Source organism: Haplochromis burtoni, unplaced genomic scaffold (genome assembly GCF_018398535.1).
Source record: "Haplochromis burtoni strain Fernald_Lab_line unplaced genomic scaffold, NCSU_Asbu1 Contig_410, whole genome shotgun sequence".
Taxonomy (NCBI): Eukaryota; Metazoa; Chordata; class Actinopteri; order Cichliformes; family Cichlidae; genus Haplochromis; species Haplochromis burtoni.
Genome location: NW_024582771.1, coordinates 96,557 through 118,432, shown reverse-complemented (window position 1 = coordinate 118,432; position 21,876 = coordinate 96,557). Strand labels below are relative to the sequence as shown.

At 42.1% G+C, this 21,876-nt stretch overlaps 1 protein-coding gene across 6 annotated transcripts in view; it reads left to right on the top strand.

Moving 5' to 3' along the window:
- The window catches only part of LOC102293551 (disco-interacting protein 2 homolog C), a 198,972-nt gene extending 182,409 nt beyond the window's left edge, over positions 1–16,563 (top strand). For 5 of the 6 annotated variants that reach the window (XM_014340882.2, XM_042213034.1, XM_042213033.1 and 2 more), the window contains 10 exons: positions 839–969; positions 1,220–1,388; positions 1,484–1,654; positions 7,338–7,367; positions 9,650–9,711; positions 11,583–11,640; positions 11,730–11,804; positions 12,586–12,760; positions 13,122–13,245; positions 13,653–16,563. In XM_014340882.2, the coding sequence (XP_014196368.1) occupies positions 839–969; positions 1,220–1,388; positions 1,484–1,654; positions 7,338–7,367; positions 9,650–9,711; positions 11,583–11,640; positions 11,730–11,804; positions 12,586–12,760; positions 13,122–13,245; positions 13,653–13,905 (1,248 nt within the window). In that variant the 3' untranslated portion in view covers positions 13,906–16,563. The remainder of the gene's footprint in view (positions 1–838; positions 970–1,219; positions 1,389–1,483; positions 1,655–7,337; positions 7,368–9,649; positions 9,712–11,582; positions 11,641–11,729; positions 11,805–12,585; positions 12,761–13,121; positions 13,246–13,652) is intronic. The other variant, XM_042213035.1, reaches the window with a different exon arrangement.
- Positions 16,564–21,876: the final 5,313 nt, after the last annotated feature.

The following is a 21,876-nucleotide window of genomic DNA, read 5'->3' as shown; positions in this document are numbered from 1 at the left end:
ACGGCTGAAGTAACGATTGACACTGCTGCAGCTATATTTTTGGACAAGTACTTACGCAACTTCATTAGTTTGCCCAAGGACACTAGAGGAGCCAGGCATCAAACCACCAACCTTCCTACCTGAAACCAAACCTCCACTTCTTACTTTCACACAGCTTCACATGGTGCGATCGTGTCTTTGTTTCTTTTCTGCTCGTTGTTTTGTGCTCAGTTTGCCACAAATGCTAATTTTCATACTGTTCACACCAGCTGTGAGTGTATGCAACACACACACACACACACACACACACACACACACACACAAAAGCCTCATTAATGAATTCTTTGAGAAAAACACACTAATCAGAATGACAAAAAGAGCAGGACAGGAGGAAACAATGCCAGCGTATTTTCTCGTGTGCTGCTAAATTTCCCGTCCATTATGTTTAACCACTGTGCTTAATGAGCAAATCAGTCAAAGCCGGGATATTAACGATGCAACTGGTGCCGAAACACAATGGGCGCAAACAAGACCGCCAGTTCACGTGGCCACTGCCGCCTCCAGACTGTTGTTATGCTAATTAATTCACTTTTAGTTCATTAATCATTTTTATCTCAACCAGTGAAAGAGGTTTGTCTCCATCCTTTGGATTTTCTTTGCTCCAAGTTGAAAAAACCCCCTCAGCTGATTCTCAGTTTTGCTTGAAAAACCTCCCAGCAGCACAGAGACGATCTCCACAGGTCTCCACTGACTGAAACAAATAAACAGCACAGAGTTTTCAAGCCTACTTTCATAATTTTTTTTAGTAAAAAGTGCACTGACAAAGAAGAAGATTTTCATGTGAGATTTTCTCCTGCAGATGTCTCACACAGCCACCAGTGCCTTCTGCCGCTCCATCAAGCTGCAGTGTGAGCTTTACCCGTCCAGAGAGGTCGCCATCTGCTTGGACCCGTACTGCGGCCTGGGCTTTGTCCTCTGGTGCCTTTGCAGGTCGGCAATCGTAGTTCCTAGTTCTTATTTAGAGCTAAAATGGAAGTTTTTAGCATTTCTTACTTTCTAAATGTTCCTGTTTGAGGCTTTTATATGACCAGGTTGTTTCTGTTTTCTCTGCTCTTTAAGTTTCAGTATAATTAATGATCACTAGTTTGTGTTTTCCTTTGTATTCACGACTGACATGTTTGTAGATCTTTAATCATGTAACCGTGCAGCCTCGCCGTACTCAGCGCTCTCCTCTCTGCAGTGTGTACTCAGGTCACCAGTCCATCCTGATCCCTCCGTCCGAGCTGGAAGTGAACCCGGCTCTCTGGCTGTCAGCCGTCAGTCAGTACAAAGTTCGCGACACCTTCTGCTCCTACAGCGTCATGGAGCTCTGCACCAAAGGCCTCGGCCTGCAGACGGACTCGCTGAAGGTAAAGCGGGGCGGGCGGCTCAGTCTCACGGAAACATTGGTTGAATTTAACGACCGACAAACCTTCTGACTGTGAAATCCTTTCTGTCCCGTCAGGCTCGAGGGCTGGACTTGTCTCGAGTGAGGACCTGCGTGGTTGTAGCAGAGGAGCGTCCCAGGATAGCCCTGACGCAGTCCTTCTCCAAACTCTTCAAGGACCTGGGACTCCACCCCCGAGCCGTCAGCACCTCCTTCGGCTGCAGGGTCAACCTGGCAATCTGCCTGCAGGTCTGTCCGACTTCCTGCTTCTGCTTTGCCTTCGAGCATTTCTTGGTGTCACGTTTAAGAACCTAGCTGGGGGTTTTTTGTAGGACAGGCATGTTATTAGCGGTTGTGCTCAATATTCGGTATTGAAGAAAGAATTCCAGGAAGCACCCTTAACCCTCACTGTGGCATCTGCAGCTTGGGTACATGTGAAACAAGTTTCTCATTAACAAAAACTAAGATCTGATACAAACCAGGACTCAAACATGTAAAAACTCCATTGTTAGAAGTTTGTAACTGAGAAAGGAAGATTTACATCATCTTCATCACATGAGTGCGGTATGTGCAGATCAGGCAGCCTGAGATTTTGCAGAGTTTAGGGTATCAGAGAATTTATCCTTTCATATTTAATGATACAAGGGTATTCTTGCGTTTAAGCCATTAACCACAGTTCTCTGATCCCTACATCAGAAATTATTATGCATTAAGTAGAAAAGTGTGAAACTGGGTGGAAAACCCCCCAAATATCTGTTCCAACGACATTAACTCTGTCTTACTCGGATGAACACGAGGGAAATTCAACTTAACAGCAGATAAATCACATTAAACCGAGGCTGTGGTTATAACTGCTCGTCTACTTTAATCCACGAGGTACAAGGAGGATTTTGTCCGTTATTCGGCTGAGCAGATGGTCGTCACTGTCAGTCCATCACAAGCGCAGACGATGGTCTGATGCGTTACACCTTGACAGGATGGAGTAGGAGAAATGTTGAACTGTTTGATGAGTCCAGCTGAAGTAAACGTGCGTCACGGTTCAGGCACCGTGGTACAAAGCACGGTGATATCTTAAAGCTTTTCCTAAAGATGTCAAAGAACGTATGTGGAGCTTTCCTGTTTTTCCCCTGTCGAGGATCTATGCCACAGCCGCACGTACTTGGAAATAGGGCTGGGCCATATTATACCGTTCACGGTAATACCGGTATAATGTTAGGCAACGATAGGAAAATGAAATATCGCGATAGAATGGGAGTAAAACGCGCATGCGCAGTGCCTTTGTTTTCATACGCACATGGCCGATTGTTGAGTGAAACAGATGAACCAGAATTGGTTTGTAAAAATGGTGCAACTTCAGTGATGTGGAACTGGTTTGGTGTTTGTCCGTCAGATACACAACAAAGCACATTTTTTTGCAGAACATGCAAGCGGCCGTCGTTATTGTCGTATTTGTCGGACTAAGATGCTCTTAAATCTGGGAGTAATCTGGGTCCTAAACTCGTATCTTCAGGTCAAACAACACTGCAGCATCACTGAGAGTTAAAAACTGTCTAAATTCTTTCATCTTTAATAAAACGATCAGCATTGCTGCTTTACCAGGTGTAACTATGAAAGTTTAACTTCCAGGCATCCATGAAAACAAAAGTTATTACATTTAACGGAGTTAGGGTTGCAACCGTCCCTTAAAAACGGAATCGTCCCGTATTTAGAAACAAAAGTACACGTCCCGTATTGAGCTAATAAGGGACGCACTTTGTCCCGTAATACAGTGAGAATCAAAAGTAGTCTATAACTTTTAATGGAATTAACGCTTTGTTTGAAAACATAATTCCCAGCCCCTCTCCTGCTTTGTGACCAATGAGCTGACAGCACACTTATGACAATTCGAGTATGACAATTCAGATTACCGCTCATCTCATTGGTCGAGGAAAGGTCGCTTACGGAGAAAATACCGGAAGACAACAGATGACCACAACAAGAAGCATGGCCAACAGGGAAACAAACGCCGACACTGCGGTGCAAGTCTCGGACGACAGTACACCTAAAGCTGGGCAGACACTGTGCGATTTTTTTCAGTCACGTTATTCAGCTCCTGCTCAAACTGCACGATTGACTTGCAGGGGTTAGAAGCTCGTAGGTCACGATGCTCTGATGCGACCTGAGAGCTCACCCTGTGCGTCCATAAAATGAAGGTTATAGCAGAAAATCTGTCGCTCGCTCGCTCTCTCTGTCTTTCACTCACACAGACACACCACCACCATCAACTTTTCTAAATTGCTAATAAAAAACACTGATCAGGCAGCTGTGATTGAGCAGCAATGCAAATTCAACTATTTTCACGGTTGTTGTGGTCGTGATGATTTTGTGATGCCACATCGAAAAGGCTCAGATGAGCTTTCCAAAAATGATCATTTGTTTCACACGTGTTCATATCACAAAGAATAGAATATGCATCTACTTAAATCAACTTCAAGTCAAATGGTTAAAAAAAATAATTTCACACACAAAAAAAGAGCTAGAAAATTCACCACACTGGGAAGGGTGAAGACAACTGGGTCGCCCGGCCCTGGCCACGAGGTGTCCCTTAATTTATTTTTCAGGGAGTTGGCAACCCTAACGGAGTTAGAAGTTAGCAGGAAGCTAGCGGAAGTTAGCTCGCTAGTTTCGCTAGTTACCTAAGCATGATATTGCATGTTCTGACTGAGAGATTTCTGAAAAAAAATCAAACGTACAGCTCTGCTATCACTTCCAACATAAATGAAGACAGGAAACTAAACAGCAGTGACGTTTGTAGGGTTACTGAAGTTGGGCTAGCTGGTATATAATGATGTGCTACGTGATCGCTAGCGACACAGCTATGTTAGCATAACATAAACAGTGAAGCTGGAGGACGAACACTAACACTTTTCCACTTATAAAAGTTAACGTGAAGGTTCTTCATGGTTAGAGACAAATGCAATCGCATGGCAGGATGCTGTAAACGGACCAAACTTCAGTCAGGAGAACAACTGAGATAATCCATCCACAATACGAGGTTAGTCATTAATATACTGCAACAACATGGGAATAGAGCAGCTGCCAGAGAATTCAACATTAATGAATCAATGGTACAGAAGTGGAGGAAGCAAGAAGAATGAGTTTAATAAAGTTTGATTTATCTGACTGCTTTGTTTCGCTTAATGTGCCTTATAATCCCGTGCACCTTATGGTCCGAAAAATACGTACTGCACACTGCAGTTTAATGTTGCAAAGCACCTCTTTTTAACTTCAGTGGATATTATACATGGTTATGCTCAGGATATGTCAGCCCATTTCTACTGGAAATGCCTTTTGGTTAAACTTTCAGCAAGGAATTTGCATTTGCACTGTTACATTTTTATAAAGCTTTAATGTACATAAAAACCAGCTTCTTGTTTAAGTGAAAATAAATGGAAGGTTGTCTTTTTGCGCTAGTAATGTTGTGGAGTTGTATTTTGTCTCGCATCAATTATATCGTCGGTTATATCGTTATCGCAAATTTTCAAATATATATCGTGATAAATATTTTTGGCCATATCGCCCTGCTCTACTTGGAAATTTGAAAAAGAACAAAACATATGGAATATGAACGTTTGATCCTGTGCTTCAGTCTGTTGTCTGGTATAAAATACTGTAAAGTGATTACAGTAATACGGATTGATCATCTCCAGTGAGATCTTCTGGGAAAGCCAGTCAGAGGAAGCTGTTTGGCTTGGTTTGGTTTATTCATCCGACTGCTGTGTTTCATGTTTTTCCTTATATGACAGTACCTGTGGGACTGCTTGTATGGTGAGGTCTGAATAATAAGCTCTGAGCTATCTTTGGTGAACGGCACGTTTACACCACTGTCCCCAGATCTGAGTATCAGAATGAAACCAAAGAAGAGTCGAGATGACTGAAGATGCAGCATTTTAAAATATCTGTCTCTTAGTGTTTGCCCCTGAGCGAAGCTTAAAGAGTCTTAGACCTACAGATGTGGTCAGAAGTTTACATCTACTCCAACTTTTTTGGCCAAAAGCTTGTTGATGGCTACCACACGGTCTGGTTGAGTTGCGACTTGCTAAGGACTATTTTAACCACTTTCTGGTAGTTCACTCCCCTCAGTTCTGATACCTTCCCTCTCTTCGTTATCATGTGTGGTGTGAATCGATGTCTCGTTCACTCTTAGCATACAGCTCGATGTGTACATGTCATCTGTATGGCTGACAACTGCTCCACTCTGTAGTCAGTCTTGTTAATGATCTCATTGAGGGGGTTTATGTCTATGCAGAACCGCTATAGCTCAGGACCGACGTAGGTGTGGACCACGTCAGGGCCTGTCCCCTTCTTTGATATGTGCCACTGTGATGGTTACTAGAGCCTCTTCAGAGTGGTTGCTGTGGTTAGATCCACTGAGCTTGTCCTGTGCTCTTCAGTGTTGCTCTGTCTCATATTATTTCCCTGCTACTGTGTGGAACAGCTGGTTTCTCCTGCCTTCTAACGCTTTCTCTTCAAGCGGCGGCCAAGTTCAGCCTCCAGCAGCGTAGATCAGCTGGTTAGTGGTATTGTCCGTAGTGCTGCATTGGTAACCTATCCTACTGTATCTCAACGATCACTTGGGGCTTGGTACGCAATCTCGGGGTGGAGGTGATGATATCATCATAGCATGTTTGTTGTACCCCTTCTGTTGGGTATCAAAGATTCCATTTAACCCCGTCTGCTGGGGTTACTTGTGTAGTAGCGTTCCAACACACGTCTATTGCCCAGTGATGCCTTCTTGTTCCAGTAGCCACTTCCTCAGAGTGCCCTGGCTCCTCAACACCTGATCTGAGCCGGTATGACTTACTGCTTCAGGTAGGCTTGGTTAGACATGGGGGGGGTCTAGCCCAGGACCCTTACTGGATACAGACGGCCCAGGCGGGAATTCGTAAACTTCAACTTGTGATGAACATGAATGACCTGTTTTGGAAAAACAAGAATAAGGTGCACAAGTGGATGTAAACAAGCAGATGAGGTGAAAAATTATATTTTTACAAAGTGTGATGTCGAGCAGCTCTCACAGCAGTTCTTCTGTGCTCGGTGTTTCTGTTGTTTCTTCGAGGCCTGCTGGGTAAACACCGAGAACAAGTCGAAGAAGTTTGATTTCCCCACAAGAAAAGATCACAGATATCCAGCCTTTAACGAGTTTTTAACAGTCAGCAAATCTAGCCGATCTCTGCTGAAGTGCAGTTTTGTTCACAGCTTCGTTTATCACTTGAAGGATTTCTGCAACTCCTGCTCAGCTGAAGCCTGTAAGAGTGTTTGGACCGCAATGCAAGAACGTCTGAATGTGCCGTTTTTGCAGATGCGCGGCGTTCGTCCGGAACAGTTGGACACTAAAAAACAAAAAGCCATTCTCTTCACCAGCAGAGCGGGTTTTCATTTCCTGTATGTCTCAGGTTCAGGACCATCCTCCATTTCAAGCTGATCATTGCTTTTACATTTCAGATCTGATTTGCAGCTTTCAGCCACGTCAGGAATTAAATGAATTGTTAAGAGAAGTTATTATATTATAACGATTTTACAGACTTAGTGGGGAGATATGAAACTGATATAATTTAGCCTTTTAATCGTCAGCGAGTTTAATTTGCAGACTCGCACGCTAACACAGTCGTAACACTGAAATCGTCACACGCTAACTTACTGTAAGCTTTAACTTTGTTTGGCAGCTTTAAATGAGCAGACTAACATTTGGCTGAAGACTCTTTTCTGTTCTTACTGCTTGTTTTGGTTTTCTGAGTTTTACCCTTTTGACATTTTTTTCTTACTTCCTTGTTTTGTGCGTAACCCCACCCACATTTCTCATACTTGGTTTTGTCTCCACCCTCCCTCCTTCTTTACTTCCTCTTCTACCCCTTCACTTTCCTCCTCCTCCGCCCCCTCTTTGCTGCTGTAGCCTCACAGGCTGGGAAAACTTGCCGACCAGGTAGGAAACCACCATCAACCTTCCCCGCCCAACAGCAATAACCGCCACCATCACCACCCCACTGCCTGCCAGCACACCTCTCATCAGATGGCTTTAGATCTAAGTTTAAGAGACGCTTGGCTGGGTCTCACGGCACTTAGTCAATATCAGGGACACTGGAGCAGCTTTACTCTGTGGATTTCGCCCACTCAGTATTTTGGCTGAACTTTGACATGAGATAAATTATTACACTTTCCAGGAGAAAACCCCCCAAATCTGTAGATGTGTTACTCACAGCTGACACGTCTCCAGTCAGATGAATTATAAATACAGATGATTGACATCTGTTCTGTTCCCAGCAACAAAAAGAACAAACAGCAGAACATTTGCAATAAAATCCATCTTAGAATAGCTCAAATAAAGCAGCATAGCCACTCTGCTATAACCCACAAATTTGTGAACTAGATCTTTAGTTGGGCTGGAGAGGAGCCCCAGACAACAGTGACTCATCGATCACAAGCTAGCCGCGCCCTGCTTTTACTTTAAACTAGGCCATAATTTATAAAATGCTACACCAAAGAAAGCAAGTGATTAAGACCAAAGACTCATTAGGAAACTGTCTTCCAGTGTAATCAGCGGGTGACGCCCCTCGTCTCTATCTGGAGTCACCTGCTCCCGCTTTCACGTCTCTTCTTCCGTCTATGATTCTGCTCTGATTTGCATGTATGGCTCGATTTTTTTTCATCATAGAAACATGCAAGCAAATCTTCCTTCATATGGAAAAAGCATAGAGGCTGTAGCCATAAAACTACTGCATATAAATAACATAAGACTGAGTAAAGAGACAGATGTAAGGCAAGTGGCATTATAAAACAATTAAGGAAAGGAATCACCAAACAATAGGCTAGTAAAAAATGATCAGATCTATAAGATTATTAAGACTGTAAAGTAGATGGTCATGAGAATTTGCATAATTAAGATTAAGGAACTGACCTCCCAGCCCATTGTTCCTTCAGTGGGCTGGTTTCAGTCATTATGCAAATGTAGTGTTTATAAGATTGGAACCTGCAGTCAGCTGAGACTGAAGAAGTCGCCTGGACGAGTGACGAAACGTTTCTCCCACAAAACGCTACGTCCAGATGATCAGAATCAGCTTTTGGAGATTTACTTTCCTGGATGATTGAGAATGCATCAAGACGTTTCCACTGCTATCAACAAGCTCGTTAGCCGCAGCAGCTCAGTGCTGCAGCTAACTCCCAGAAATCATGAATACGTGACAGTGCAAGGATACATGTGCATGTGCCTCTCTGTGGTGTGAGTCCAGCACCAAAGGATGTTTGCTCTGCCTGTTCCAATCAAATTTCCCTTTGCCAATAAATCACTGAATACTCTTGAAGCGGTCACTGCCTTAAGTCTCTTCAGAGAGGGCGTTTGCATTTTTGCACTGTGGGTGTGTGGGCGTGAGACTCCCAGGATGCCGCTGTGTGTCCGGTGGTGGGTTTTTAATCCTGGATTAATGGAGGGAGGGATGGAGGAGGAGAGAGGTCGGAGAGGGAGGGGGATCCTTAATCTCGTCCTTTTTCTCTGTCTTAATTTTTCTTCAGTGATTTCACTCATTCAGAGTACAGTAGTCGGCACAAAGAGATCTGACTGAATGCATGTATTGTGCAACCTGTGTGTACTTTAGAAACAGTGAATTTGTCCTGGGTGAGTCGTCACGTGGGTATAATTGCAGCTACTAATCACTTTCCCCTTCTTTACTTTATCGTTTGCATGTCAATCAGGTAGAATCTGACTTTGCAGAAAGTTTGATGTGCATTTATTTTTTAAATTGTTTGACTTTCCTTCTACAATCACTGCTGTTGCTCCCACATTGATCGTTTCACACTGTTGTAAATGCTGTAGATCAGGGGTGGGGAAGTCCAGGCCTTGAGCGCTGGTGTGCTGCAGGTTTTAGATCTCACCCTGGGTCAACACACCTCAATCAAATGATTAGTTTGTTCCCAGGCTTCTGGAGAACTTGTTGAGGAGGTAATTTAGCCAATTAAATCAGCTGTGTTGGATCAAGGAAACAACTAAAACCTGCAGGACACCAGCCCTTGATGCCTGGAGTTTCCCACCCAAAACATTTACGTCCCTCCTTCAGTGGAGGTAAAGCTTTTCTTTATGACCACACAGCATCCACTGCAGTCTGCTAGGAGTCGATAAGCTGTAGCAATTTTTGCATAAAAAGCCTTTTTTGAATAAAAAGGACGTTTTGTGAGTCTGTGGTGTTCACACTTTCTCTCGCTGGTGTTTCTCAGGGCACCTCAGGACCTGACCCCACAACTGTTTATGTTGATATGAGGGCGCTGCGACATGACAGGTAAGTGTCCTTGCTGCTTTGTTAGAAGCTTAACAGATACCTTTGCAGAAAGATGTTCGGTGTCTGAAACCTCTTAACGACTGCTTTGGTCACCAGTAATTTGCATGAAAGATGCCAACTGCTCTCCAAGCGGCAGTGAAACTGAGAAGCGTGACACAGACTGGAAATGGAGACACATTCAGAGTGTGTTGCAGCAGTCGGGCTCCGGTTTCACCGTCCTCTGTTTCACTGCTTCTCAGCATCTTCCATGTGTCCAATTTAACTTTGTGAGAGTCAGAAACCGCTCATGAAGCAGCTGATGAAGATTTCCCTGTCAGTGGGAGGTTGTTAGGGGCCTGTGTGACTGAGGCCTCACTAAGAGCACGTTTGTATTTACAGTGGCCTTAACTCTAAAACTAAAAAGATAAAGAGCATCTGTAACTCAGCAGTTCCCCTATTGGTGACAGTTTCTGTAACATTTTGGCAGAGTCTAACTAAAGTAACTGTAAGCGTTCTCATTTATTGATTATTTATTTTTATTGATTTCACCAAAGGAATTAAAAAAAAATACGATACAAGTTCAAACTCATAAATCCAGACTGATATTTGATTAATTAAAAAAATACATTGTCAGATGGTTCAACAAACACAAAATATTTTCTTCCAGGTATTTTATGGCTCACGTTTCTTCAGGCCGATGGATTTTCGTGCTCGGCTGGAGTCGGCAACACCAGCCTTGTGTATTTCTTAGATGTTGTTTTCATGCACTGAATCGGTTTTCCGTCGACTCTCACGCGGACACAGTCTATTCTGTGCTGTAAAGTCTTCAGCCGGTGTCCTGCGGGATTTCAGCGGCGCCGCAGCGCTCTGCCGGACGGCTTCGCTCGTGAAGTTTGTGAATGAGACAACACGACTTGGCGAGCGCTCTCAGAATAAATAAAGTGCTCAGCAAAGATTGTTATTGTAATGCGAGGCTTATTCTCTGCAGCTCAGAAGCATCGCTGCAGGCTGACGGTAAAAAAGTCTGAATATAATGAGAAGCTGGAAGTTTCTCTGAGACAATATGACATGCACACTGTCACCTTCACAGCCTCTCCACAGTGTGAGAGGGGTGAACTTTAAAACCCATCAAACCCAGTCTGAGTCACATTTCCTGCTGGGTAACACCGCCATTTGTTTTGCCAGACTGCTGCTTGTCAGCGAGACAGCTCTGACTCTTAATGAACCAGCCAGGGCTCAACATTAGTGTCAGATTTCAGAGGAGAAACGCTGTCAGTTTTCCAGCTGGTGGAGATGGACAAACACATCCGAGATAACAAGCGAGACTCGGACTTATTCAAACATCTCTGACGAGAAGGGCCTGCGGGATTAAAGGAACAACGGCGAAACGACCAGCAAGAAACCGACACAAACTGAAAAATGCATTAATTTGAACTCGTCAGGAGCTTGTTACTCATCCCTGAAGCTCCCCAGACGCAGTTTCCTGCTCCCTGATGCAGCCCGTCATTACGGTGCTCAGCCTGTGTCTGCTGATTTCCACACAGAAAAGTCGCAGCGCACGAAGCAGCAGGGCCGTGCAATCCCGCTGTGTATAAATATAACTGTCAGTGTGCATGATTACATGTAATCACTGCTGATTTAAGCTGGCCCGAGTCTACCACAGGCTCTCCGTGTTTGCAGTCTGACAAACCACTCGTCCTGGTTTATTTTTAGTTTTACTGTTTCAGCTTTTTCCCACAATTCTGTTTTTGTTTTTTTACATCACATCAACATTAGCCGTTAGCGGTCAACAGTCAGAGTTAAGATCCTGTCCAGAATCCTGATTATGGGATGTTGATTAGAGATAATACGCAGCCGACTAACAGAAACGTCCCCGTTTGTCTGCTCTGCAGGGTCAGACTCGTAGAGCGGGGATCGCCACACAGCCTGCCACTGATGGAGTCCGGGAAGGTCAGTTTTATTTAAATTTAACGTTTATTAACTTTTTCAAAGAAGCTGTTTTTGGTCTTTGCTCGATCTGCGTCTCTCTCTTTGAGCAGATCCTGCCGGGGGTCAGAATCATCATCGCCAACCCAGAGACCAAGGGACCAATGGGAGAGTCACATCTGGGAGAGGTTTGTCTGAGCTTTAATGGTCTTCTCTATAAACAGATATTTGTACGTGAAAATAAAAAGGCTTCTGGTTTTCGGACTTTGCTCCAAGCTCCTTTGACCAATCGTGTTTGAGCATCAAAGTCCTCGAAGTCTTTCCATTCTGGGGGTTATTTTGAATTATCCGTTTAATTGAACAGAGACTCAACTTTCATATCTGCGTGCATGAAACAGAACCCAGACAGCTTTTATGCACCATCTGATATCTTATCCCTGAAAAACTGAGGTCAGCATACAAAGTGAACATTAACCTGAAATATTTACATTTTTTAAACTCATTGAATTTGATCAATTAAACCTAATATTTACCTATTTCAGTAGAAAAGGTGCGCCTGATATTCTTTGTCTAATTCACTAAAATGTTTTTTTAAAAGGTTTCCTTTGGTAGATGGTGGAAAACAGGAATATTTCTGTCATTTAACAGTTTATCTATTACTTCATTTCTTTGGTTTAGCATGAATGGCCATGGGGGAGGTCTTTATCAGTGAAAAAACCCCAAACAGTTAAAAGCTCAAAACGTACCCCCTCCTGTGCTTTTTCCATTGGGCCAGATTGGAGTCCTTGCAGGGCTGATTCTGGCCCCCGGGCCTTATGTTTGTTTTCTCCTGGAAGCTCTGCAAGTGGAAATGACAAGAATCTGGGACATGAAGTGAAAACATGGATGTTTGTCCACATCTGTTTGACGTTTATAGAGGAAATAATCCCTTGACGATTATTTTCTGCTGTATTATTTGTGCGTTTGCAGATCTGGGTGCACAGTGGCCACAACGCCAGCGGTTACTTCACCGTCTACGGGGACGAGGCGCTGCAGTCCGACCATTTCAACTCCAGGCTCAGCTTTGGAGACACGCAGACCGTCTGGGCTCGGACCGGATACCTGGGCTTCCTGCGCAGGACGGAGCTCACCGACGCCAGCGGAGGTCAGGGCGGGCCGTTCGTCGAACACGGTCGACGTGGTTAATGCTGCGGCTGACCTTTAATGATCTCGCACAACAACGAGGAGGAAACGATTAAACGGCTTCAGCGCTGATTCTAAGTGCTGCCGGCTCCTCCTGATTGGCTCTTTCTCTCTGCTGAGATCAAGTCTGATATTTAAAACACTCAAATGTTTATTTCCAGCTCATAACAGTCAGATATTCAGACATCTGCAGAAAACGCTGAGTTTACTTTGTGACTTTGATCTGTGCAGGAAGACCGTTCACGTTAAAAGCTTTGAGAACTCGTACATTAATCTAAAAGCGCAGCATGGTGGCTTGAAAGGAAATCTGTTCGTGTCCACAGAGCGCCACGATGCCCTGTACGTGGTCGGTGCTTTGGAGGAAGCCATGGAACTCAGAGGGATGCGTTACCACCCCATCGACATCGAGACCTCCGTCATCAGGACGCACAAGAGCATCACAGAGTGGTGAGCATCAGCCAGTTATGACATTATAGTGTCTTTATGAAAAAATAAAAAAGTTTGTTCAGCTCTCGCCACGCCTTTATGTACGATATGTTACTCGATGTGGTTTCTTGAGATTTTTTCACCAACTTTGACCTTGGACGCTAACACTCAAGGTCAAACGCTTCGCCAGCCTAGGTACTCATGGCCCCCCCGAGGCCTAGTACATTGTCTTGAAGTTTGAAGAATAAAGTTATCCCAGGTTTTCACATTTGTTTTGCCTCGATCGAGCTTTTATTAGAATCTGCTGTCATGCCAAATTTGAACGTGATATCTTAAAAACTGTGGATGAGAACTGCCAACAGGTCGATTACACACTCCGCCCCTTCTGGGGTGACAAGAATTCAAGTTTTCGTCATGTGTGTCCGCAGCGCGGTGTTCACGTGGACCAACCTGCTGGTGGTGGTGGTGGAGCTGGACGGTTCGGAGCAGGAGGCCCTGGACTTGGTCCCCCTCGTCACCAACGTGGTGCTGGAGGAGCACTACCTGATCGTGGGCGTGGTGGTGGTGGTGGACATCGGCGTCATCCCCATCAACTCCAGAGGGGAGAAGCAGAGGATGCACCTGCGGGACGGCTTCCTGGCCGACCAGCTGGACCCAATCTATGTGGCCTACAACATGTAGCGCCCCCTGGTGGCTGAAGAATTGAGGAAGATGCAAAGATAATTCTGCTCCAGAGACCGAAGGAAGGAAAAGCGGAGCCGAGGCAGAGTTTCCGGCGCGAAGGGGAGGAGGTGGTCGACTTTTTTGCCCTGAATTTTGGTGCTTACTCCCAGGCTGCGTAACCGCTGCAAACTAGCTCCCAGAATCCAGCGCTGGCATCTAGATTGCATTCAGGTCATACTCAGTCTGAGAGGAAGTGCGGTCCCCGGGTCGTGCCGACTGTTTACCGAAAAGTGGAAAACTCGCAGCAGTAGAGGACAATCGTTAGGAAAGATCCCGGCTTTTAAAGTGCGTGTGGCTCACTCGCTATTTTCATGTTATTTGCTTTCCTTAGGCTATTTTTTTGAAAAGGATATTTACACACAAAGAGAAAAAAAACCTAAACGATATCGACCATTACAAAGTGCGACATATGTTTTGATACGAGGGCGGGGTCTGAGGGGAGCGCGTCGCAGCCGCCCCCCGGTTTTACGATGAGGTACGTTTCTTTCGTATTTTTCTTTTTTTGTTTGGAATCGTTATTTTCTGAAGCCCCATCTCAGCTAAAGTCGGCGTGCTAATTTTCATATACTAACAGCTGCAGCCTTCAACTCCGTTTATTTTTCCGTACAAACTAACGGCTTCGACCGAAGCTAAACATAAATTCATATCATGTAAGTATGTACAAACAGAAACTGATTTAATTTATTTTGTTTCTCTGTTAGAAGTATATGACGAGACATTCGAGAATGTTTTGCTCTTGAATATTTGCTAATATTACGAAAAAGAAAAAAAGCATTGTATTATCTTGAGTGAAACAAACTCACATCAAGCCTATTATTGAAAATAGAAATATATGATTATAGATTATATTGAAGATGAGCGTAAGGATTAATCCCAGACAAAAGCAGAAGCATGAGGGGCCGTGCGTCTGCACGTTGGTCTGAAATGTGTCGGTCAAATGGGAATTATAAAAGCGATGCTCCGAGTTTTATTCCAGCTTTCGTGTGAAGAGTTCTGATCCTGTCCTGGGAATAAACAGAAACGTTGTTTTTATGCTCTTAAATATTAAAACAAATCCCTAAAAGTTCCCAAAAGTTATTTTTTTTTATAGTCGGCTCTTTTTCTAATAACAGAGGATGAAAGTAAAACTTTGCCAGAAATGTAAAGAATCAGAAGTTTAGGTGTTATTGAATGTTGCTCTGTTTGAATTTGCCTTTATTTTAGATTTCCATCTATTATTGGGGCAACTTTTCCAGCTCAGTCACAGGGATAATTATTTGCCTACAAGGTGATGGAGAGCATTGAGTGTCAGGGCTGTTACAGTGAAGTTCATCGCAGTAACCAGGATATCTGTAGCTAATGTGAGCATTTTAGATTAATAGTAAATAATGGGAAATTAATCTACAACTTTGTTTTGTTGACTTTTTAATCATTTTAAAAGCCTAAATGTCTCGTACGGTCTCTCAGTCAAAGTTGTTAATTTTAGATCCTGACAAATTTATCACGTTTGCCAATTTATCAGTAGGAGCGTTTTAGATATACTGATCCATGAAAATTAAAGAAGAGGTGGGAGAAATGCCCTCCATACATATGGATGAGTCAGCTGATCCGGGCTGGAGAATAGTGAAATCTGTTTGTTAAATCCTCAAATATCAGTATCGCTCTCAAGAATTACAAAGAAATGGTTTCCTTCAGATAGAGACATGAGAGTGGGAACGTGGTTTGATAGCAGGGATTGAAAAGTAAATTATGATATGATAGTGGCACATTACGTTGCTGTTAACAGTAACAATAAAGTGTGTGGCATCACGTTCCCCTCGTTTATAAGCATCAGCAGGAGAATGAAGACTGATTCAAAGTATTTCACTAAAAATATCGATATTTGGCACTAGTATCAGCATGTTGCTGTGTTTACATTTTAGCCCCCTTCAGTTTGGAACTACAGATCTCGTGACTAATGCAGTCCAATAATTTATAACAAACGTCTTTTGAAAATGTATCATCTGAGTCAGGAGATTCGTTGCCATCTAGTGGCGACTAGAGGAAATTACAACAGGCTTGTTTTTGGTGTGGTTGGCGCCTTTGGGTCAGAACTCTTCACGCGTCACGTTTCTCTGGGAACAAACAGGTTTACTGATCTTTAAAATGTTAAGTAGGAACATCTGTCGCTTTTCAAACTCTCACAGCTGGACCGAAACGTTCCTTCAGACAGACCGTCAGCAGCGCTCGTTGGACTCGTTTTATCACCTCCGGCTCGGAAAAGGCGAATCACCCCGAAAGTGGCAGTTGTAAATATCAAAGTGGGAAGTCCTTCATATTTTTACACGGACTGATCAATCAGGGCTCATACAGTGATGTCACAACAGGAAGAAAGGTGTTTTTGCCAGAGACCCTTTAACTCGTTAGAGCTGCGGGGAGGTCGGAGCAGGAGGGCCTTCTTCATCGTCTTTGGCGGAGAATGTTCTAGTTTCAATGCCAGGATTTTTTTTAAAGTAAAAAAAGCACTTTCTTCAGAGTTTGTTTTTCTTTCTTTTATCGGCAAAATGTATGTCCCTTTTTTTAAGGTTTAAAAATGTCTTATTTGAGTTGACATAAAATCTTTCAGTTAAATAAACATTTCAACAATTTTGACAAGAATTCGATGTTTGTCTTATTTACTGTTCTGCAACATTGTTGCTGTATGCATCACACACGGTGATTCCTGAGCTTTAAAATGTTGCTGATTGAAAACTTTCATGAATATTCCACATTCTTAATTACATCTGAGAAGCTATACAACATGAAACTATAGTATTGTGCAAAAGTCGCGCAGGTCGCTCTGTATTTTGGAGACAAACATGTTTAATTCTTTAAAGTGGCCTTGAGCTACACTTCTCCCGGCGACACAACTTAGCAAAGAGCCTTTATCTTTTGGGCAGTTTTACTAGCAGCTTGTTGCTAAAACACTGTTCCCTCCTCAATCCATGAAAAACGCCAACCATAGCGGTTGGGGTGGCTGTGGCTCAGGTGGTGAAGCAGATCCAGTGTTGCCAACTCTTCAGTAAGGAAAATCGCTATTGGTTGTCCTAAAAGTCGCTAAATGACGTCATCGCCTAATTTGCATAATTGGTCATGCTAATGTAATTGTAACCTACATTGTTGGAGAGAGAAATAACATCGTGGTAGAGAGTGTGAGTAAAAAACGTCTTAAACGAATTTATTTAGAACTACAAATTAAATTTCTTTTAGCAATTATTATTTTTTAATGTCACAATTCCAACCCTGCTCCTTTATCCGGGCCTGGACTGGCAAAAGTGACCCCAGATTGGCACTCTGGTGGAGTTAATTTGTGTGTTTATAAGTAGTTTTAAACCTTGTGATCCACAAAACAGCATAAGAGTAAAAGAAGAACTGACTGCGTTACAGTCAGTGCGGAGCAGCGGCTTTGCTCATAAGCGATTCATTTGCAGTTTGGAAGCATGGGTGAACATCTCCTGCCCTGATAGCAGCTGGGGGAGGACTATCCTCCGCCCGTGAGCGCTTTGGCACGGGTGAGGTGCCCACGGCAGCACCGCTGCTTGTCGAGAGTGAAAGCGATACGCGCTTTCACGTCATAAGTCTCCAGTAACACCAGAAAAAGTCGCCAGATTTGTTGCTAGTCGCTTTTTAGAAAAAAAGTTGCTAAGGGGGTCTGAAAACTCGCTAAGTTATTAAAGGTGGTCATACAAAATACGTGTTCAAACAAAGACTTCCAAGTTAGAATCGTACAAACTCTTTTAGCTTGTATAGTGCATTTTCATTTCAATAAACCACTGCAACCAAACCAAAAGCAAAATCTAAAATGAGCGGTGGGCCAAGGGGTTTGCAAAGTGCTGCACATTTGCCGTTCTGTGCACTGCTGCTATCTAAACTCTTAAACTCAGATTTCCAAATGTGGCTGAAGGAAAAACCAACATCAAGACATTAAAGGTAAGAATGATATAAGTGATATAATTCCCACGTCAGTAATATTTAGGTGATCAGTATTAAAGAAACAGTCATTTTTAAATAGGAACCATTTACAGTTAATCAGCATCATACAGAGTAACTGATTAATATTGTTTACTTGTTTACCAGTAAGCAATATTAAACTAAAGTAAAAATGCATATCTTAGATACAACCTGCATTATGAAATGCATCATATCCTCAAAAGAAACCAAAACGGACTCTGGAGAACTTGTTGATACATTTATTTCCTCCATGTTAGCACATAGAATATATTTATATACATATTGCTAGCTAAAGTGTCAAAGAAAAAGGGAGAAAACAAAAGAGCATAGAAAATGTTAAGCCACGAGTAAAAGTTTACATATGGACAGAACAACAGGAAGTGAGAACAAAGAAACCTTTACACTGATTTTATTCCTGCTAAAAGTACTTAAAGTACAAAGAGGATCCATGTAGTACCCAGTATGTACCAAAATATCCCGAAATAAGAACAGCGAAAAGGCAAATATGATTGGACAATTTGATCGATTCGCTCTTATTCAAGCTGAAAACAGCATCTAGAGAGGGGGGATATAAATCATTGTCATATTGCGTTACTCTGAAGGAGTGCAATCACGCCTTTTCTTTTGTTTACGTGAGGGGAAGAAACCGAACGAGGAGCTGGAGGTACACCTTTACTCATGCAGTTCAAAAAGCAGAAATGCAAACTGGAATGGCATCAAAGCTTTACACGTGGCCAGGAAAAGAAAGGTTTAACATAAAAATCACGTCGAAAGCTTCATGGCTGGATGGACAAATATAAAAACAATAAGAAAAAAAAAAAAAAATCAAAGCTGCAGCCTCGCAGGTCACGTGTAACACAAACCCCGCCTCCGGTTTGGAAAAGGTCGGCTTTAAAAAGAGATGCTGAAATGTTGAGACACACTGAAGAAGCTTAAAAGAACAATAACTAAATCTCTCTCTCTCTCTCTCTCTCTCTCACACTCACACACCTGATATGATTGTAAAAAACTACAACTAACAGTCATCCGCAGGGGGAAAAATCATTTACAATGTACAAATAAGATGACGGAGGGGACAGAAGGATGTTTTATTTACACGTAGTGCACTGAAGATGAGAACTGTGAGCTATGAGAACATGACAGGAGTAACGCACACATCACATCATAAAGGATTTAATGAGTTTTCATGTCTGAGGGACGTCTCAGAGGAACAACAGTTACCGTAAATTCTCTAATAGTGGGCAGCCCAAAAATCACGGGTTAGGTTCATTATCAACAAATTCAGTAAACGGTAAAATCAACAATGAATTAATCTCATTAGTGAGGCTGTGTCAATCTGTCAGAGCAACTACTGCACAGGGACAACAACACGTCTCTGGTGACGTGTGATTAATTCACACAAGTCTTAATTGTGTCTCCTGATTAGTAAACAGGACTAATCTGATGGTTTAAAAAAACAAAAAAAAACAAAAAAAAAAACCCCCAAATGCAGTTTCCCCACAAAAAAGTCAAAAAGATCATCGAATAAAATAAAAAACAATAAAAAAAAATTAAAATCATTAAAATTTATATTTGAGATTGTTGCTACAGACATTCGAGATCTTGATTTTATTAATGTCTTTAGCTGTGTTTGGAAACGTAAGAGCTACACCAGCCTACCCATCAAACTTCCTGTTAATGAAATGCATTTCCTCCAATTTCACAATAAAAGCTGTTCAAGGTAAAAGTAAGAGCTCATAAAAATGTCGCCCTACATGGTAGCATGCAGTGAAGTGTGCAGATCACAAAGTAAATGTTGATTACCAAATCGGTTTTTTGAGGGTTGGTGAATAAATTTACCTTTTTGTTAAAGTGTTTTTGTAATTTCTTTTAAGTAACAGAAGTAAGAAGTATGTAGTTTATTTAGTATTTGTGTGAACTGGTCAAACAAAACAGGCACTTTATAGTGAAGAGATTATTTTAAGCTCCGTTTTAGTTTGTGTTGTTGCATTTTGTCACAATTACTACATTAAATAAGGATTCTATGACAGTGTTTTTGCACCGCTCAGATGTTTCATAAAGAAGACAAACATCCAGCACAGTAACAAGTTTTAACCACTTCTTCTTTGAACAAAATGGGCCTGATTAAGTAAAACCCATTTAACAGAGTCTGTGTGTTCACTGCACATTACCGGACTTGTTAAACTCAATTCAGCTCTATATTTTCTACTAGTGTAGCTTTTCGTGGCTCACAGCTGGAAACCCCCACAATTATTTTTTGTCTTTAAAAAAAGAACAAAAACAACAGACAAACAAAAATGTTACAGAAATGTTCTATTGTTATTTGAAAAAAAATCAAAAGAATAAAGTGTAACAGCCTGATTAGCTGGTGATCATTGGGACAAATATTGCATGTTGCTGTTGGAGAAAGCTGATCTCTTCAAGCATTCGACTGCTAAAACACAGCACGTAGTGCATACAAGGATGGAGGCTTCGTTCACAGCCAACAGCACTGAAACTACAGGGCTGCCCACCATGTGAGAATTCACGGAGTCTTATTTTCATATGTTAAAGGAAAAAGGCAACTTGGGGTAAAGCAAGTTTCTCTCATCTTTCATAACTGAAGAAACAGTCAAACAAAAAACAAACAAACAAAAAAAAAAATCCATTAAAAACTGGCAATTTTATTGCCCCATCAAAAGAATTTAAATAAAAGTGATTCTAAGCACCGTAATTAGACATCAACACTCAACACTGAGCACAGGGGGAGGAAAAGAAAAAGTTTGATCATTCATATTTGCATATTTTTTATATTGGTCCATCCATTATCACTTCTTTATGGAGACCAGACGTCTGGTCGTTTTTTCCTGCTTGTTTTCCCTTAATGAATGAAAAAAAACTATGAAACTATCTACATGCATGTGGCCTCACTGGGTGAGAGGATGAGAAGAAGAAACGGGCACCGACCACCAACTACAGCATACGCAGTGAAAGAGTCTCATAGCTAGTCACTTCAGATTAAAGGGGGAAAAAAGATGATGAGGAATCTCGAGTGTACGTCACTAGAAAAATGACACAGATGACGCTCCGGAAAATATACATCTTTTTTTTTCCTTTTAAATACACTGCAGGAGGGCGAAGAGAGGAGAGGAGTCGCCGCCAGATGTTCTCAGGTAGGTTCATCAAAAGGTGCGACTTTTTTTGGCAATATTACAAGCATTTGGGTTGTTAAGAAAATGAAATGTGCAAACAAAAAAAAACTAAAAAAAACCAACAACAAAACTCAAATCATGTAACCTCTCTAAGATCCAGCTCAGGAAAGATTGCTGTACATCCCCTCGGCTTCAGTACAAACTCAAAACTTCCTGGTTTCATCCAACTCATAAAAAAAACAAAACAAAACAGTCTAGTCCCCCCCAAAAAAAGAAACCAAAAATGTGCATAATTACAATAAAAATCTCTCATGGAAGATTTTTTTTTTTGGTCGGCATCTTTTAAAGCCGACTTTTTGACCCTGTTCCCAATAAGTGACTTTAGGACAATAAAATTTTCAATAAAAATGGTAAAAGGTGCTATCCACCGCAATCGATTTATGAAAAGAATAAATTGCATTAAAGTCAGCGAGCCTTTTAATCCACAATTTAATGTTTTTTTTGTTGTTTTTTTCCTTTTTAAAATCGGTTTTCTGTATGAAAGCGGAGTCAGTCTGATGCTGCGATGGTGCTTACGGTACCTTTTTTTAAATGTTCTGTAGGATCGACGGCGTGCGCTTTGCTGCATTTACAGTAAGAAAAAGGTTTCTTTTAAAAAGTCAGGTAATAAAATGTATTCAGTTAATGCTCACCTGTTCCTACACACTTAAATAACACATTCTCCAACACAAAATTAGCACTTCAGTAAAAAAAAAAAAGAAAAAAAAGAAGAAGAGGAAAAAAACAAGGTCATAACTCGTTCGAGCCATGCTGTTGAACAAACTGTTCACTGTTCAGAAAAAATAAAAGC